Source organism: Centroberyx affinis, unplaced genomic scaffold (assembly GCF_046629955.1).
Source record: "Centroberyx affinis isolate AG114_WGS23_722 - 3 ecotype Tasmania unplaced genomic scaffold, CSIRO-AGI_Caff_v1 ptg002090l_1, whole genome shotgun sequence".
In the NCBI taxonomy this organism is placed as follows: Eukaryota; Metazoa; Chordata; class Actinopteri; order Beryciformes; family Berycidae; genus Centroberyx; species Centroberyx affinis.
In genome coordinates this window covers 606-21,497 of record NW_027280416.1, presented here as the reverse complement: position 1 = coordinate 21,497, position 20,892 = coordinate 606, and the positions used below count along the sequence as shown (strand labels likewise).

The window sequence follows — 20,892 nt, the reverse complement described above, 5'->3', positions numbered from 1 at the left end:
TGAGCACTGCTACCATGAAGTATCCATAACCACAGTAACAGATTTTATACAACAGTTACTAATGCATGCGTAGCTGCCTTCAAAGTAGTAGAAACTAGCAGCACACTCGGAGCACATGGACCAGCTTGCTTGGCTGAAAGCAATGACTTGAGTGACTTTCACAAAAAACACACAAAAACATTTCCAATCACACATTCTTTATTTTTCAAAAACAGAGCAACAACAATGGTCTTTTATCACTAGAGCCCATCCAGTTACAAACACTGAATCTTGGGAGGACAATTAAAATGTCAACATTAGGAAAACTCTGCCCACTGGGTGGCGCTAACAAACAGTGGTCATGTTGGACACGCTGTCATACCAGGGGGAACCTGTAGCCCTTCTTTACATCAGGGTTGGGGTCAAAACACTTTCAGTCAATAATGGGAAAAACAATTGGGAACTTCAGTGTCAAGTGACTGAATTGCAGTTTACATTTTTAACTGAATTAAAAGTGTATGGACCATAACCCTGTTTCACACTCCCTCCTTGAATAGGATTGTTTCCCCACAATATCATGATGTGACAGGATTTTTCTTTGCCATCTAAAGAGGAAAAAACAGTGCGTTCTCTCTTATGACAGCAGCTCAAATGATTAGATCTCTATGACAAAATCAATGTTGACATGGGGGAGTTAAGAGGAACCCCCAATTTGGCTAATGTATCAACTGTTCCATCAGAAGCTGGATTTCAGTGACATATTCAGTAGTAAAACATACATTTGCATCTTCAGACGTGTGTTTCCATGATCTCTTGTATTCTTGGGAGCGGGGTTTGGTTTGGGATCAAGTTGGAAAATGTTAAAAATATGGATCTTAGTGATTCATTCTTGAACTATTAACAATTTGGGGCTTTAGCAAGACTCACCAAGGATCATACTCCTTGGGTTTGGTCCAGGTCTAGACTGATTTTTCAGACTGAGCTGAAATTCTCAGGCCAGAGTCGAGCTCCAGAGGGGAATATCCTGAAAAAAACTCTCTCTCTAAAAGGAGATCAGGACACAGAGGAAATCACGGAAACATCTGAGGTTCAACCACAGATTTTCATCAAGACCAACAGTTGAAGAAAACAGCATCACAATACAGAGATTGTATGAAGGCACAGCCAAAGCAGAGGAGTCGTCCCGACTTCAGTGCTTATGGGTTTTGTTTCGGGGTTTTTTTTTGGAATGCATATTAGGAAGAATTCTTATGAATGGGAGAACAATCACACAGGATAATAAATATCAATCTTCTGAATATTTATTATCGCTGGAAATTACTAAGTGCCATGCTTTTCTTTCACGGGCAAGTCAAGTGTGTTCTCAGTCAGCTGTATTTTTTTGTGCAGTCCAAATTAATCCAGTACAGAAAAGGCCACTAATCAGTAGAATAGAGATATACTGTATCGTAAATTTAGAGACGACCTGAAGCAAGTCATTTGCCTCATTACAATCAACACAGTTCTAAACTTATGAACGCAATGTCTCTAAGTTGTTTTACAAGAACTGATGGCTTCAGTGAGATTATTTCAATAAGAGGACTACTGACCTCATTGTGCTTTGTTGTCATCATTATCACAGTGCTCAACCCAATCTGGGCTGATAAAGGACATCTTCAACATCAATAATAATAATATCTCAGCACTTGTGGATGAGTGGCGTTCATCACCCCGATTTTAAAGAGGTTGTATCTGTGTATCATTAGGGTATAGCATTACAGGCACACACTTCAAGTAATTTCAGGTATGAAGAACAAGGATTCAACACTATGCAATCATATAAATAATAAAAATTTGTCTCAACGTACATACTTGTCACAGGATGTAATTAAAAAGTATCTAAAAACTTCTCTAGGAACCATTAAAATGCTTTGATTGATTGTGAACGTGACGGCTAGAATATGGGATGTAGCACTAGCAAAAAGCTAAAACCAACCAACATTTTTATAATGCTGGAACACGGCGAAGGCTGTTACGGTCCCTCTGAAAAATGCTAACGCTAATTTCTAGTGCTACAGATGTGTCCACAGATGTGATGAGTTAGCAGACGTCTATAAGCGGACTGCTACCTTACCATTTCTGCCTGTCATTCACGGGGGAAAAAGAAAACATTTCATGGTTCTTGCATATAGAATTGTACATTTCAACTCATGAAATGTACACAGGCTTTACGTGAAATTACGAAAATATACAAACATGATTTCCATATATTTTCTATTGGTAAAAAAACTATCAAAATATATGAAATGAATTCACATTCTATATGCTTTGGATAAATAGAAGTACTTCTGAGCTTTAGGGTGATGGTACAAACAAACATATTTTTGCTTTTGTAATGGACTGGTGCTTACATGGTTTAAAGGGGCTTAACATCTAGTAGCCTTGAGAGTCCATAATCCTTTTCAATTAAAAGAGACAGGCTAAGTGGAGTGCTCCTTTTCTGCTGTTCAAGTCTGTCTCACCTTAATTGGCTAGGCTGTACTTGAAATATAAGGACAATCACAACTCTAGCAACTTCTGGATTAATTCATAAACAGGAATAATATCTGGTGGAAAAGGCAGGGCACCCAATTAAAAAATGAAAAAAATGAATATATGTTAGGCTAAAAAAAAATAAAAAATAAAAAAAAAAGTGTCATTTCACCACCTGCAGGACCTAGATGACAAATTTCTGTATGCACCCTTGAAAAGGATGTAATTTTCAACACATCTGCATCTAATCTGAGACAAGGATACTGACAGAACTGGTTAATATATCTTGTATAGAAAAGGAACAAAAATGTGGGTTGTACACTTATTAAAAATTACGTTTTTACGAGTGTACTTCATGTGGGCTCTCTATTGTAGAGAAGCAGTTGTTAAGTAAAAGAAACTCTTTGGGAACAGGTGTAAGGCCAGACTAGTTTCACAGGCTCAGTACCGTTCAACAACACTAGTCATGATAAAACCATAGTAAGTCACATAAACAGGCATGGCATTGAGGTCCATTATCAAGCCCTAGCACAAGAGCACAGACGAAACACAGACCAAAAACACTTGTACACACACACACACAGACACAGACACACACACACACACACACATCCCCCTTCTTACACGATGACAAGAGATGACATGGATCCAACATTGAAAGGTGGACAGGATAGTCAAGAATTCATTGAGATTCCAAAAAATGACAAATGATGTTGATGAAGCAACTGTTGAGCACATAGTTATGCAAACCTTCTGCACAGCAGGATCCAAATTCTTTAAATTAAAAAAAACCAAACATACATACTCAAATTACACATCATTACGCAAATCAATCACGTACTGGCACTAGCAACACGTTAACCTGAATTTAAAAAAAGACGGGCACTTACAAAGATGCTTAAAATACATATACAAAATTACTTCCAAGAACATGACACTAAACATCAAGTAACTGCCAAACAGAGCTAAAGGAGATCCATCCCAAAAGGTCCAAGATGGCTTCTCTGTTTGATTCACGCGTGCTGCTGTGCTTTTGTCTATAATCATTCAGGGCAGTCGTCCCACAAAGGACCGGATGTAAACCCATGCAGAAGCACGGGCAAGTTCAACTCTGTGGGGAAAGGAGGCGGCCAAGCCATTTGTGCTGTAATGCGTATAAAGCTAATGAAAACAACATTCGATAAACTGGCTATGAAATGAGGCACTTCATAACTTCATGGGGTTTTGCCTGGGAGAAAAGGGACATGGAATATGTGTCAAACTGTAATGTTACGGTGAACACAACGAAGAGCGACATAAACCAAATTTGAGACAGACGTTTTGATGATTAGATTAGTTATGTAATATAATACCATTTGAACTTCCGTTGAAGAAAGATGCATTTAGTGGGCAACATATTGGCCTCTGTTGTTATAGTGAATTACACTTGAGGCCCAAAAGCAAGCTCCCCTGCCACAGATGCAGATACAAATATGTCTTCAAAAAGAAGCTGTACAATCTCCATTTCCTTGCTAAAACCATCTCTCCTGAGTGTTCCCATGCTTTCCAGAAGCCATAAGTACGGGAAAGGAAAGGTTGGTCTCTTATGTACAATTGTGCGTTTTCAACTGAACTGAACACAGTGCTTACTTGGAGGGACACAGAATGTCTGCTGTTAATTAAATGGCCACAAAAAAAGGATTTGTGGCATCAAGAGAGAGCAAAATACAGGTACAGTTCTCTACAATGAAAATGAAGAGTAAACAGTGGATGACAATTTCCTTTCCGGGAACAAGACTAGAAGATGCATGAGGAGACAGCAATGTCACTGCCAGTCCAAATGAGGGAGGCAACATATGCATGAGTTCTCTGTTTTGTACAGCCTCTCTCAGGCAAGACATGCAGACTTGTACTGCATACAACTGACAGTGAGGATGTTTTCTCCTCATGCACCTCCTTTCTAGGAACATGATAACGGCTATGGCACGCCATCTTTGCCCTCATCTGAAAACTTACAGCTTTGTTGTAGTGGATTTATAGTATTTAAAGATCTATAGTAGCAGCTGGGAAGGCAAATAGCATTAAACAAAGGCCATGTAAAGAAACTACACAACACAAGAACCAAGGCTATCACAATAGCACAAATCTCATTCTTAATCTTCAATTAAGTGTCAGTCTCGTGGGACATAATTTTCTTTTTATATTATATTCTCTTGTATATATTCTGTGATTTTATGCTCCCATCGTCTCTACAAAAATAACAATAACAAATTTTCTGTACACATCTTGTGTTTACACTATTTGCTACCTGATTTTTTTTTTTGCTTTTGTCAAGCAAAATGACTTGGATCCAAAGTCACAGTGGAACAGTTCCTTGTGCATGAGTAACTCCTCACTCTCTCAACTTCAAACTGTTACTGGACACATTAGGACAGATCCAAAAGCCTTTGTGCGCGGTCAAGGGTTTTCAGGGCGGCTAATGGAGACTGATGGACGTAACGAGAGGTTTTTTCCCTCCCAACTTGCCTTGTGATTGCTTGCGTTTCCATTTCATTGTCTCCTTTGATTGCTGCCATTTTGGCTTCCAATGCACAATTCCAGCGTGGCAAGTGGTGATTTCCAGTAGGTTTCATTTGAGAAGAAGTGTGGCGCAGTGAAGTACCAATAAAATGCACCCATTCCACACACTGATATTGAAGTTCATTAGCCTTGTTCTGTAATCCTAATCAAATGATTCTCGCAAAGTAAAAAAAAACAAATTAACAACACCAAACCTTAGTGTTGCATTATCTTCTCCATTCTGCAGGGCTTTGGGACTAAACTCCATTTTCCGCTGTCCACTTAGTGATGGACATCTATGCTCCAGACACAGGGGGGGGTTTCATCCTGCCCCTGATTCCCCAGTACAGGGCTTCTCCCCCAGGAAGAACGAGCTGAGCCCAGGGTGGATGGTAGTTGGGAGTGAGAGTGTGTGTATGTATGTTAGTGTGTGTGTTTCGTGTGTTGTACGAAGGAGAACAGGAGGATCACAAAGCCGTCTCCTGAACCGTGTGAGCCGTCAGTTGACATGAGGGCATAGGAGTCCCCGTTTCCTCGTCTCCTTCCTCTGTTTTGGCTCTGTCACTCTCCTCCGTCTCTTTGTCTTCTGTGATCGCCTCTTCTTTGGGGTAGGCTGCTCCATTGCTCTCCTTCTTGGCCATCTGGTAAGGCTGCGTGCTGATCGCTTTGTCCTGATGAACAAGCACAAAAAGGCCAATGAAATCTCCGGCTGAGGTGAACAGACAAAGCAGGAAAACATAAAGCGGCATTGATCGTAAACATGAGATTACCTTGTAAGCCAGGGGAGTGACACAGCAGAGCTTCTCTCTGTAGCGCTCAGGCAGAAAGAACAGCAGTTTGCCCAGGACTGGATACACCGTGCCTGGGGTCAGATCCTTCTCCTTCATGGGACCTGCCACATGGGTGGGATACATGGACATGACAGCAATTTACCCATTACCATATTTTGGTAGATTGTTTTTGCATTTCTGCTTTGTAGGAAGTAGAGTGGAGAGTGAGGGAGAGGGATTGGACTTTACGGCAGCCATTTTGAACTTGCGACACACTGGGTGGGAAACTCTACCTGGAAGAGCAAGTACAGCCCAGCTATGCCCTACCATTGTGTACCACGATGCATATCATACAAACATCAGAAATACGACATTTATTATTTCACTTTCACCATATCATTCCCCACTGAAAAAACATTAGATGAATGGATATCAAGGCTAAAAAAAAAAAAGGGCTAAAGGTTCACATTTTAAGGTAATATATTTGGCCCACTATAGCTAACTACTTGTAGCCTAGGCAGTAGTAGTAGTAGTAGTAGTAGTAGCTAGTTAGCTACTAGCTAGCTACCTAGCTACTAATTGGGGGCTTGCATTCACAATCTATGTGGCTGTGCATTGTCTGTGCCCGTTTACCATTTATGTTTACATGTCACCATAAACTGTCTGTGCACTGCCTGTATGAAAGTTTGCTTGTGTGTGCTCAAGTGTTTGTGTACTTGTATCACTATACTTTGAGGACCCGTTTGAGTTCTTGATGTGGAATATCAACTTAAGTAGTGAGTGTATGTGTGCATGAGTGTGTCTACCTGTTAGCAGGCTGACTATCAGTCCCACCACCACAACAGTGGTTGAGTTGTGAGCGCTGTACCACATGTAGGACAACGAGTAGAGCGCCTCCACACCTGTCGGCCTGATGGAGGTACAGGGAGGAAGAGAGAAAACAGAGGGAAAGAATGGAGGAAGGAAATAAAGAGGGAAAGAAAGCAAGGAAGATGGAACAAAGAGAAACAGACAGAAAGAGAGAAAAAAAACATTTTCAATCTCATTTTCCCACTGGTGACAAATAAGAATTTCAATGTTTCCATGTTATCTGCTATAGATGTTTTCAAAATCATATCTTAGGTTAAGATCCTGGCAGACATAAGAGATAAAGCTATTCCTTTATCATCTAGCCTCTTTCTCTTCCTTTTACAGACCTGCAAATACACAGATGCCAATACTAGTATCGGATTTCAAACCACGTTGAATTAAGGTATCAGAGAGAATTGGAATTGATAAATAAAAAAAACAAGAAGAAAGATTTGTGCTTTGGTATTAATAGATAAGCAGAATCCAAATCAGTGAAATCAATTCTCAACCCTTGCCGCGTGTAACATGTCAGAAATCAAAACAAAATGCATTTCCTTCCTTCCTTCCTTCCACAAAGAAGGATGTTAGATCTCTCTAATGGAGAAATATGATTATATGTCATATTATGTTTTGTACAATGACAGCTGGTCTGCATCTATAGTGTCCAGTAAAAGTAATGGCATTGGTATTAACTTTAGCACTCAGGATTCAACAGATAAGATTTGTAAAGAGAACTCTGATGTATGGCTTTACCTTGGCTTGGTTGTGGCAGAGCTGACCAGCGTTGTCATGACAGCGGTAGTCATGTTGCCAAAGAGGGGCGGGGCGGTGGTGTTGAGTGACGGTGAAGCAGACATACGCATCACAAAACTGCCGATGCCAATCCAGAAGGCCATGACAAGGCCTGCTATCAAACCAACCACTGCTCCCTGAGAGGGTAACAGAGGAGGAAAGAGGAGGAGAGGTGAGGAAGAGAAGAGAAGAGGAGATGAGACACGCAGGGTAAGACAGGAAAAGCAGAAAGGCAGAAGAGTGGTGCAGAACAAAGATGAGCTGAAGCTTTATCTGGTGAAGAACAGAAACTGTCATGGTGGACAAAGTAGTAGTGCTTGTTTGGATGAGATCAGACAACAAATAACCAACTCCATATTTCTATAATTAAGTTGAAATCAGGAATTTGGACTCTGTTCGAACAGGAAATGTGCGAGACAAGTCTGTTCAGGGTCAGCCTGTGGGTGTGGACACTGAGATTCAGCTCGGCCTGACATGAGTTCATCCAGTCCAAGCTGTTTTGGCCTAAACCTGCACCTGAACAGCATGTTATGAGCCTGAACCCAAACAAGACCCAGCATAATGATAGTCAGGTTTGTGACTGTGTCACTGTAGTGCAACATGAGATGATTCAGAGAAGACAGTGGTGTTTTCCTCATTACAGTTCACATCTCTCTTCTTACCATTTACCTGCTGCCACAAAAAAAAACACTCACTTCATCAAGGCTTAGAAAAAATTAAAAGACGAGTGCCTGATCAACCCCAAACCAAATAACTTATTTCAGACATGAGAATCAAAGAGACTCAAAAGTGACTCACTATGGAGTTCGCCCAGGGGAAGAACATTCCCAGGCAGAAGAGGCCCAGCAGCGGACCGCCCACCATCCCAAAGATGCTGAAGGCTGCCTGGGGGGGAACAGAGGAAGACAGGACAGCATGTCAGTACAGTGGGTGACACTTTACTTGAGTTGTTGAGTTCTGTGTATACTAGTTAAAACTAGTTAAATCAGCCCTGCATCACTGTCTAATTATAATGCAAACCATGTGAATAGTTACCTGAAGCACAGATCCCATTAGAGAGGCGATATAGGCCATAGCCAGACACACCAGGCCATAGGCCAAAGCTGCGGAATGGACAACCAAGAGATTTAATGAAAACATCTGCCAGAACTTTACTGCCAGTAAGAATCATTTATTTTAATTAATTTTATTTTAATTTTAATTTATTTTAAGTTGAAGAAAGCTTTGTGTTTATATGTTGGTGGTAAACTAAATGTAGCAAAAAGTGTGTGTAGTACACAGAGCAGTCTGATCTTACCAAGTCCTTTGGAGAGCAGCGTGGCTTTGGCTTCTGTCATGGCTGGAAAATGAGGCTTAATCAGGTCCTCCAAGGTTACCGTTGCTAGGGAGTTGAAGGCTGAAGAGATGGTGCTGGAGAGAGAGAGAGGGAGAGACAGAGAAACACAGAGAGAGAATAGGGGATTGAATGTACAGTTAGGATTTTATAAACAGTGATATGACAGTAACATCATTTGTTGTCTTATTGGTGATGGCAGAAAATGCTCTCCTGGGCAGTGCAGCAGGATCTGGTGAGTGAGACGGTCATGACATATATATAGTTTTCATAATCATTCACTTTGTCACTGATAGATGATGACACATTAATCCCTGTGGGGAAAACACTGGGAAACCACTGCACCAGTCAGAGAGCCCTTGGGCCTTGTAAACATGGGCCTTGTCATTTCTAAAAGATGCCACTCCCATCAGGAAAGAATGGGTTGTCAGCGATAATTTACTGGAGTTTATATAAGCCAACCATTATATCAATATCAATAGTTTGCATCCCTCATTTACCAAAGTGTTAACCTTGCATTGACAATAACCTATGTTGTGAATAAAAGTACAATTGAATCTACTGAAGAGATAATGGGGGGTGTTTTTGTGTCTGAAGAGCAGGAATATATTGTATACATGCTGAAAAAAAACAAAACAAAACAAAAAACACAAAACAGTCACATCCCAAGGAAACTCACTCAGTACCATAAGACAATAGAGCTTTTTCAGTGCGTGACATTCTGGCTGGGGATATATAACGGGCTGAAAACGTGTTCTATAAAATCAAGTGCAGAACAAACACCATTACATTAATGCTGTTAGGAGTGGATGGAGGGATCCATAAAAGTCACAAAAACCCCATTTCTGAAGCGCACACACACACACACACAGAAAGTAAAACTAATGGACTGTGCCCAACAACTCCTTTAAGTTTTACTACCCAGCACATAAGAGAATATAATCACAGCCGGCCAGGCATGTTATTGCCAGGCTTTATTATTTAGAGACAGATTGCTTCCCCTTAGGTTGAAACCAAGGTCTATAAATTACTCGGGTCTAGACAACAATGATAAAACAATTTCCCATCTCAACCATATAAGTTCAGCAACAGTGGGATCAGTACTTTGACGAGATTCTTTTTTTTGTGGTCACGTTACAACCAAGGTAGAATACTCATTCTATTCTAGTTTACAAGTTGTTTATTATCCTCAAATTGTGACTCAGTTTCACAATTTTTCAGCCTGGAATGAAACTAACTCCTTCATGGCTGGCAGAGGACAAACACCGGACGAGTGGCAGAGGACAAACACCGGACAAGCTTTTTGGCCAGGGGATGACCCTTTATTTCCAGGCCTCGTTTCTTGGGTGGCTTACCTGAGAGCTCCACTGAAGAGACAGGCCACAAACAGCCCAGGGAGCCCAGGCAGGTCCCTGAACACATCCATCACAAAGTACAGCACCATCTGCAGAAAGAAACTGGGCATTAGGATGGACCTACCGAACCAGAATGGACAATCCAGCTAATGCAAGAACTCCCATGGCTTTTTACATCAGAGTTGACGCTGCAAAGATACTGACAAAAAAAAGAAAGAAAAAAAAAAGTCTGAATGTTGTTCTGCACTTAAACATAAAAAAAAAATTAAATGCTTAGGATTTGCTTTGTTTTTGGAAATTTCAAATACAGTTTTGATATTTATTGTGCAATGTATTGTAGTTGTAACTGTAATGGTAATTCATGTATTATTGACCAACTGAATCTCTTTTTGCTTGATAACCAGCCAGCAACCATTCATTTTTAAAGTGTTCGCTGAGTTATTTGACTAAGGCCTCCACAGACATGTCGGTTAGAGGAAATATTGATCTCAGCCTGACTATTTGCAAAGAAAGTGTGCGAGTTATTAAAATCAAACCAGTAAACATAAGTACAATAGCTGAAAACTCTGAGATTAGTTCATTTTGCAGTGTTGCAAAAGCAGAACTTGTTGAATTATTGGGGAAAAAAAACATAACAGGCGGAAGTTGACCAAAATCCCTCACTAGGGGATTTTGGAAGATATTTCATCTGGTGTGAGGTAATCAAGGTAGTGGAGCAGCGGGTCTCATTTTTGGTGCATGACCCCCCCAAAATCGAAGTCATGCTTTCTCTTGACCAACTGTTGCAGGCATAAGCATACAGAATGGTGAACTTTGTTAGCAATGGATGAATTTTATTTTTCCATCTCAAGCTATTACACTTGATTAATTATTGAAAGAAGCCCTGAGGCTGCAAATATTAATTATTTCACAAGACTAAGGCACTCATCACACATGATAGTAAATTTATACATTAGACCCCCTCCACCATTTCATTAATCATCACCAAGGTGGAGAACCCCTATAGTAGAGTATCACTCGCCTGGTCTTTGGTTTTGACGTGGCCTTTGTCCAGAGGACTGTCCTCTCCGTAACGAGCAAACATGACCAGACCCATCAGACAACCTAAACACAGTACGATCTGCTGGCACGGGAAAACCACATAGCAAGACCTGGAAGGACACAGAGGGTGGGGACAAAATGTTACAAGTGGGTTTTCCCCCCAACATGCTTAACAAACACGGATAAAAAACAGTTCAGGGCCTTGAGAAGCAAAGAAAACAACAGAAACAAGATGACCAACATCATAAATGGACACAAGAACAGAGAAAGTCATGTTTAAAAGTGTAAAAAGTATCAACATAAATATCTAAAAAATAAAGTATGGTTAAAAAAATATCCAAAAGTAGCAGTAAAAACATGTGTGTTAAGGTTAGAACTGCAGTTTGATTTGTTTCCGTTCATTTTAAGGGGAGATGTTTTTTATGAGTCCATTGGGGTTCCTTATCTCACTTGTAAAAAACGGTATTTCCTCTCCTTTCTGTATTTTAGCATCACTTCACCTATGTGTTTTATCAGTGTGTAACTGAACCTCAGTGCTCAACGCTGCATTTGTATTCTGTTACGACTAAACATCAAGTTCAGAATAATACCCTGTGTTTTATCAGGGAAGCACCACATGGATCCACGGTCCTTAAATCTATCCTGTTTCTTTATGTCTTTTATCAGAAACAAGATCCAGTGCTCTTCTCACTAATCTGTGTTAATGTGCTAATTCAGTAACACTTTACTTGATCTGTACTGTGTGGCACCCTAAACTCTTTATATGCACATTACTTACATAATAATCACATTAGAAAATGATGTGTTTTGAGATGCATTATGAATATGCTGTAACTGTGTTATGCCATTAGCTATATGATTGCGGCAGAAAGTATTCGACCCCTATAGTTGAAGAGGGAAAACAACATAAAAATATGACAGAATTCCAATGAATTTTCCATTTCCGATTTCAGTGGTTTTTCTAGAATTTAATTTCTTGACTGGATTTGAAGATTTTGGTTCATGTTCAATATGATGTTTGATGTGAGTGGCTGGGCAATATGACTGTCGACGATGCCATATCACTCTATAGCTGAAAATCTTTCTTTACAATAATATGACAATACGTGAATTGACAGTGGGCCTATAAGTATTTATGATTGTATTGGGACTGTGTGACAATTTTTTCATACTTTTCCAGGCCTGAGAAATTAAATTATTTATTTTTAAATTTCCTGGATAGTGACACGTATTTTCTATCTTTCTCTGCAATGTAAATGATCCTAACAAAACAGAAACTCTGTAAAGAGGTTTTAGATTCTCATCATTGAGCCTTTGCATGACGGCCTCTCAGTGGGGGAGCCAAGGGGCTTCAGGACAATCTGCATTCCGGCATAACCCAATTCTAAGTAACCACACTGACAAGTTCTGAGCAAAGGATCATACTTACATGACAGCCTCTTTCTCTGTGCGGGAGCTGAGGTATCTCTGGACCTGGGCCTGGTTGACCCCGTACAGAGCCAGCATGAGGAAAACCCCGCCCACACCCAGCGTCCAGAAAGTGTGGCGCTCCAGAGGGTCGGGGTTCAGGCTGGACAGGCAGAAAGTGAGATACAGTGAGATGAAGATGAAGTCCACACAGGTTTGATTCTCGCAATAGCCAAGGTGTCTATCGACAGCCATGTGTGCTGTTGATAGACAGCACAAAAACTGTATTATCACTACAGTTTGAGGTAGTTATTAGAACAGCCATAATCAAATAAAATTGGCAATGCAAAATAAATTCAATTACTCATAAAAATGGTTGGAATTTCCTCATTTATGGATGAAACTAAAATTATGTCAACTGCAGAAATTTGGAATATGTACACATGGTCCATGGATATTTCAAATTTTATACTTAATATGTCAGTCTTCCAGAAATGTGTCCGAGTCACGTGTCCAAATGATCGCTATTCCTGAGGTAATGAGCAATACTTTGTGTACTATCTGTACTATGAAAATGCAGGCTCCTCACTCTAGTCCGGCGATGCGGCTGCCGTTGACGGCTTTCCTCCAGACCTCTCCCATCCCCCCCGCCTGGCTGGCCCCCACGACGATGACCGCCAGTTGGCCCGCAAACATCACCACCGTCTGGAACACATCCGTCCAAATCACCGCCTTCAGGCCCCCCTGGAAGACACAACATACAGCAGTCCCCATGGTTTAAATTTACACTTTGACAATCTTATCCAGTGCGACCTAAAATGAGCGCAACAGTAGAGCAAACTTAAATTCCTAGATCACCAATATTACAAACAACCAATAACAAGATGTGCATGGGTCTTGGTTTACTGACAATAAATGTAACAAATGCGTCTGTGTTCCTTGAGTAATCACTTATGATAGAGGTGCTACATAAAGAAATAAGAGGGAAACATAGGAAGCATTTCAGGATAATTTCAGAGTAAGTAGAGGGGAGGAGATATGGGAATGAATGATGTGATTCAGGTAAAAGATGGGGACATGAAGTATTCCTTGATTTCAATCAGAAGTGTCTACTAAGTTAAGCCCCAGGCCAGAGTGATAGGGATTCAGGCAGGGGTAGTTCACATCTCTTTTTCAGAGGGTCCAAAGCTTTTCTTAAGCTCCATCAGTGTTACGAATAATCACCACTGAACTGAAACAACATGCTGACAAATGGTATGTAGGAGACAGACTTCAAAGCGTAGATTCAGTCTCTTACCAGAGTAGTGTAGAGAGTGCACACCAGTCCCATGGCCAGCACTGCCCCCCACAGGTCAAAGCCCGTCACTGCAATTGAACACAGCGATCTCATTGGGGAACACTACACAACAATGCTCTTATGCAATCATCTTCTAGCTGAACTTAATTTCCCAGTAGGTAGCTATAACACATGCTGTATTCGGGATCACCGGTAACCCCAGACTCTCATTCAAAATTGAACATACAAATGAGAGTAAAGCCTAGCAAAACCCAGTGTTCAACCCAGTTAAGTGTCTGTCAGGAGTGTAACTGATGCTATGGTAAAATGTGACAAAATAGAAGAAGCTACTCTGGTGTATTTACCTGCGTTGAGCGCCAAGGCCGGAGCATACAGGACTACCCCCATGTAAATGACCTGCAGAGGCAGAGACAAACATTTTAGAGTAGGAACACTCAAACAAAGCTGAGCTCAGCGGTCATGTTGTGGAACTGACCTAAGGTAAAATGTTTTCAACAGTGTTGTTGACCCCAAAACAGGCCCACATTTGAGTAAGTAATAAATTCATGACCTGAACTGAACCTATTGTTCATACACATTTCTGAAAAGATTTTGGGGCATTCATTTGTCTACAGATTTGTTTCAAGACTAGCTACTATTAGAAAATCTATTCGAGTTGCTGAAACAAAACGACATTACTGTGTATAAACCCTTTCCGACTCTTACTGAAAAGAATATAGATGTTATTAACCTCATCAAGGAAATACATCCCAAAGTGGAAATTTTACAAGGGCCACTGTGACATTTTTAGGGCTGAAAGGTTAGTCTGGCTCCATAAGCAATAATACCCTGGAGGGCATTCTCTGCTGTGATTATGGGTACAATCAAATTATTAAAAACACCAAAAACACTCTGGTTACAGTAGACAAACACTCAGATAACAGAAATTAGAAACATGGAAGACTTTTACTTTCAATTTATTCTGCAAGCATGAAACGTTTATTACTGGTTAGAGGCTGAACATCAGTTTTACCGGATTTGTTTATGTTGCTATGGTTGCAGTTCTGCTACAGTGTAGCCCATGGATGCTAGCTGCAGACGTTTTTATGGTTGCAGTGCGGCTGAACTATTTTTGTGGTGGAGGCTTGTAAATTAATTTAGCTTGCAATAAAATAATATTGAATCATTTTTCATGTCAATGATTAATGTCTTTGGTAAACAGTCATGTAATTAAAGGGCAGTTTATAGTACAGCGATTTATGATCGCCCGATGGACATCGCTACAATGTCACCAACATTCCATCATCGCTCGATTTTGATTTTGGACACTGGTGCTCAAAAAAAGTATAAACACTAAAGCGATTACAGAACGCATCGCAGAGGTTCAGTCCTTTGCTCGCAAGACATGGAGGCAAAAAATCATCTAGTTACTTTACTTTGTGACTATAGCTCTAAATAGCAACTAACTTACTAAGTTAGTCTTTATTAAAAGTAACTCAGAGTGCTTTCAAGTTACCCACTTAAAAACTTTACAGCCTTTATGTCTTCTGGTGATGTCCTCACTCATGGGATAAAAGTACAGAGAGCCAGTCATTTTTGCAAAATTAGCCCCGACAGTGTGAATCAGGACCCCGACACAAAGTTGTACATGATCCCTTATGTATTGCTTTTTCAGGGGAAAACAAGAAAACTAGCTCTCGGGTTACCGCAAGAACAACAATCAATAAAGCTTTCTTTCTCATGTGGGGTCACACCACAAAGTAGTCAGCAACAGAGAAAAATAGTACAGCATATGCTCAGGTTAATCAGTTAGATTACCCCCCCACCACCCCCCACTACACTGACAACTGAAACAATGTGGAGACATGCCACCACCCAATCCCACATACACACAAACTATGAAATAAACAAAGATACCATCTGAAAGATGAAGGTCACAGTCCCGCATATGCGAACCGTCTTGTTGAAGCGCAGCTCCAGATACTGCCGAGAGGAGAGAAAGGGAACAAAAGCATCCGATTACAAATGCAATCTCAAAGTCAGTGTCATCTTGTGATCTATGGTTAACGCTGTGGACGTTTACTCTCAGTTTTGTTCCCCAGTATCAAAGCCAGATATGTAAGTAAGCAGTCATCCTTAAGGTACATGAAATAACTGCATTAGTTCCTCTGTATTTGCAAATTATAGTTGTTTAAGTTCAGGATAAAAACTGTCAGTCTGGCTGTAGATAAAGGGCCATCACAGCCGTTCAGATGTGTTTCTCCTGGACATTAACAAATAAGAAAGTTGAGCTGTGAGGACATACATCGGAAAGACAAAGATAGAACAAGAGAAAGAGTGTGTTGAGAGCGAGAGAGCAAGACAGAGGCAGAAAGAGAGACAGAAGAAAGAACAGAGTACACAACAATAGAGGAATAGATGAGAAAAATATATCATTTACAAACTAGACAAACAACATCTAAACCAGATTTTGTCTCAATCAAGTAGATCTGCATATAACCTTTTTAGAAGAGGAGTGTTAATTGTAAACCATGGGTACTTGCTGTCTATTACTTCTCCAGTGTACTGTGTACCTCATAGGCGCTGGACACCCGCAACCTGTAGAAGACTGGTATGAATACATGGGCTGGGATGAGCAGGCCCAGGAAGTAGGAGCAGCCCAGGAACCAGTACTGGGTCCCGTAGGTGTACACCTCAGACGGAGCACCCAGTATGGCCACCGCCGACTGGAAAGTGGCCAGCAGGGACAGAGACACAGGCAGGCAGCTCATCGACCGGTCGGCCAGCAGGAACTCCTACGAAAAGCAAAATGTCAATGTCAGGTCAGGGCACTGTTTTTAAAAACACAAAAAAAAAAAAATCTAATTTTGTGCCAATTTAATCCAGTGTTTAATTTAGCTGCAGTGCAACCCCACCCTCCGCCTCCAAGCTGGAAAATTGCCCTACAGCTAGGAAAATGTAAATAAAATGAAAATTAATTATCTAGCCTGATTGCTCAGCCTGCCCAAAACACAGAGAGAGAGAGCAGTGAGACAGAGACAGAGGGGGAGAGCAGCGAGACAAACAGAGAAACAAAGCAGCAGAGCAGATAAACAGAGCAGAGAAAAAAAAACAACAAATCTATAGGAAACACTGATTTACTGGGGCATCATCAGCAGAAAAAAATGATTTCTTCGCCGATGTATCCGTCTAACCCCAATGCCTACCTGTGTTGTGCGCTGGCGGCCGCCAGAGAAGGCATAGAACAGGCCGATGCCAGCCGAGGCCACCAGCAGCAAGGCAAAGATGACGTAGTCCACTGTGCTGAAGTGCATCTGGGCTACCTCCCCCATGATGCTTTAAGGTGGAGGCTGGGGGGGGGGTGGAGGGGGGAGGGGTGAAGGCCGTCGGAAGCACGGCCTCGGAGGTTGATCACAACGGCAAAGGAAGCACTTCACCCATAGGGATACTCACTGAGAGCTAACTGGAGGGCGAGAGGGAGGGAGTAGGAGAGAGAGAAAATGTGAGAAAGTCAAACCAACTTTACTTGTAGAGCATTATACAGCACTGATAGCGCTTTAAAAACACAAACCCAATGTGTACTAAAGTACTTCACAAAAGGTGGGGTACAAAACAGAGAAAAAAGGAGGCAGAGCAAGGAACACCAACAGGAAAATTAAGACATAAGGGAAATAAGGTAATAAGAACATGATTAAAACCATGAAATAGACACAGACACAGTGAAAGGCCAATGAATTCGGTTTTAAGACGCATTTTAAATTTTTTTGACTGATTGGGCTGACTTGATGGTTGGGAACAGTCTTGATGGAGCCAAAGCAAAAGCCTTATCACCCATAAGTCTTAACTGGGACCTTGGGACTGCCCGGAGCAAAGACGCCAGAACAGGAATAATATTGTCCGTTCTTTTTAATCTAGATAACAGAGAGAGAGAAAGACAGATGAATGTGTGTTGCGTTAAGGAGAGAGGGGAACTTAATGTGTTAAAAGTGAGAGACAGTGAGAAGTGTGTGTGTGAGAGGATGATTGCGAAAAAGAGTGAAGAGAGTGACGTCTTTATGTAGTACATCTAATCAAAAGCAAGTCTGATTTTGACACTGTTGAAGCAACTCAGCCTTGGAAATTGCCAGTTTTGATAAAAATGTTGATCAGTCAGCATTTTCATATACACACACACACACACACACACACACAAGACTGCTTCAAGTGTGAGGATAACTGTGCACCAGGGCAGCATGACCTGTGTGTTACTATCTCTTATGAGTCAGCATTTTTGTTTAAGTTTAAGATAGAAAATTAGCCATCCAAGACTGTAAAATTGGATTGTGGCCTCTGAAATAGCGCTATACCAGTACACCAGAAACTCCGGTGCATCACCTGTTAACACTGCCTCCATTTAGCTCAACGACTAGTTTCCGCCTGCATTTAAAAGCCAGTGAATGATCCGTGAGATAAAGGTAAAAATGAGAATAAGCCAGACACAGGCATGCATGACCTTCAACCTTCCCTTCCCTGCCACACACACACACAGTCATCTGCATACTCCACAACAAAAACTATTCCACATGCCTTCAATACACTTACAATCACAATTAGTACAGTGCTATGTTTATGTCCACATTGGGTCTTCACAAAAGGTTCCTAAACAATGCATTTTGATAGATGCGTCACAATTCATAAGACAATTATTCAGGGGAAAACAACAAAAAAACAAGTGATATGATATTTTTTTCTCGTAGCACCTGTGTGTGTATGTGACAGAGAAAGCTACAAAGAAATTCTGCAAAGGACTTACCTACTCAGTTCGAGCTGCCGTTGGCTGGCTGACACACACAGACCACTCAGACTTAATGCTCACCGACGGGGAGTATCTCGCTCACAACCACCAATCACAACCACTGTGGAGTCAACAGGGAAATTCTGCAAAAAAAAAAAAAAAAACACAGCACACCAAACACATAAGAAAAATCACCTGTCACAACATTGTTACCAAAGATTCAATACAAACACAATCTTTCCCAAAACATGTATTTCTTTTCTTTTTCAACACGGAACATTTTGACCAAACAAAACTGAATCCCATGTTATATTTGCACAAGCCATACGCAACAGTGTGCTTTTCCAGGTTTCACTTACTGGATATATTTTTGTTGTCAGCGGTGAAGAGAGATTCTTGACTCCCTGCTGTACTCATTTGAGTCTCACATACCTCTCCTATTCAACTACACGAAACACCATCCTCTCTTTCACAACCTGTTCTTTCACAATGTTCGAGCTGCACTGTCCTACGCTCCTTGCGACGGGCAGCATACTGCAGAGAGGTGAGGGGAGGGAGAGATGAGAGGAGGTGTGGAGTAGGGTTAGGAGGACAGACCAGGGAGGGGAGAGAGAGAGATGAGAGGATCTGTGCAGCAGAAGATAGTAGAAATGAGGGGAAAGTACGAGGTGGGTGGTAGTGGAGAATTACAAGTGAAACAAGGCAGGAGGAGGGAAAGAACAACGAGGGGAGAGGAGAGGGAGAGGTGGGATCTCGTGAGATGTTGGGCTCCAATTCAATTACCCCTCTAAACAGGGGGTCATGTGTTTATCAGAGAGAAAGTGCAGGCCTACAGTATGTGTGCATGAGATAGTGTATCTGTGTGCACAAGCAGTGGACTGGTATATAGGCTAGCCTATAAAAAATGACCCATTCAAAAAAAGACATCCTCGGTTTGGACACATGGTGATAGGATGGCGTTGGTTTGCCACTAGTGACTTACTTGAGTTCAACTTAATAGCTTAACCAAGTTTGGGCTGGTCATGACTCTTATTTTCATAATCTGGCAACATTATGTTAAGTGAGCTTTCACCATTTGAATTTACTGTCACACACTCCTGCAAATTCTGATTCTCTAATTCGCTAGCTTGCACAATGTGCTTAGCTCAAACAGTAGAAGATGTTTGTAAAAAAAAAAATGCACATACAGAACCAATGTCCTGCTTGCTAGAGAAGTCCAAACACTTAAATCAGATCTTTCAGGTAGTACTCATCGATTCACTTAAAATCAAAAATTCCCAGCATTTTAAAAAGTTGCCGAGAGATCATTACTTATTTGTCATAAATGCGACATTCTTAATTGAATTGCTAAATGAAAGTATTTCCCTAAATTGAAGTTGCTTGCAACAGGTGCAGAGACGTGTGTCTTTTATAAAGAAATTGGGCTGGTTAATTTGGTTAGTTTGCCACTTCTGGTGTTTAAATAAGCAAAAATAGAAATTCATTTCAAAACCTGCAAGCATAAAAACTGGTGTTTCAGCCAGAGTGAAAACAAGGCCATTTTGTTAAAGATAAACCGGCTGGTTTTAACTAAACTCATTTACTTCAAAGCAAGATCATTTTTTATGAGAGAGAATAGAGCTACTTGCATTCAGAACACTGACATCAGGTGCCAATGGTTCCAAGGTTCAGGGTCTCTCTCTCTCTCTCTCTCTCTCTCTCTCTCTCTCTCACACACACACGGGTGTATTAGTCTATTTCAGCAGCCTAGTACCTTAGAATGCACATGTTGTCAATGGCACAATAGCCAGTTAAGATAAAAATTTAACCATAACACAGAAATATGATTGTCTCATTTGGCTAAGCATTCTCTACTGTAGTGTTTTTAAAAGGCTGGGTAAAGGTAAAGATTATCATGGCTCCCCAAACTATGCTGGATAATCAGTTTTGTTCACCTTCATTTCATCAGGTAAATCCCACTGAGATTAAGAAGAATCATTTCCTAAGGGTGACCTAGCCAAAAATGACGAGAACAACAGCAGCCCATTGCCATCAAGACAGTGAGAGTGTGTTGTCAGAGTCTATGGAGGCTCTACAGGGCTGATTTCAGCACATGGACCAAAGGACTCCACCTTTGCATTATGGACTATGTCAGATTGTGTGGACACTACAATTCCAACGAAAACAGTTTGCTGTTTTCCCAACAATAAACCATGGATACAAGGACATGAAATCACAAAAAGAGTGGTTTCAGGAGGACGTTTAGTCAATCCAGAGGGAGCTGAAGA

General features: G+C 41.0%; 1 protein-coding gene across 1 annotated transcript; it reads right to left on the bottom strand.

Annotated features, from left to right (window-relative positions):
* Positions 1 to 189: 189 nt before the first annotated feature.
* slc5a6a (solute carrier family 5 member 6a) lies at positions 190 to 18,769 on the bottom strand. Its single transcript, XM_071531517.1, has 17 exons — positions 18,644 to 18,769; positions 17,058 to 17,314; positions 16,425 to 16,646; positions 15,769 to 15,834; positions 14,217 to 14,268; positions 13,873 to 13,940; positions 13,165 to 13,319; positions 12,598 to 12,738; positions 11,149 to 11,278; positions 10,128 to 10,216; positions 8,737 to 8,849; positions 8,475 to 8,542; positions 8,238 to 8,324; positions 7,401 to 7,576; positions 6,605 to 6,708; positions 5,799 to 5,920; positions 190 to 5,699 (listed from the first exon to the last, which is right to left on the bottom strand). The coding sequence occupies exons 2-17, from the start codon at positions 17,181 to 17,183 to the stop codon at positions 5,496 to 5,498; spliced, it is 1,923 nt and encodes a 640-aa protein (XP_071387618.1). The 5' UTR covers positions 17,184 to 17,314; positions 18,644 to 18,769; the 3' UTR covers positions 190 to 5,495.
* Positions 18,770 to 20,892: the final 2,123 nt, after the last annotated feature.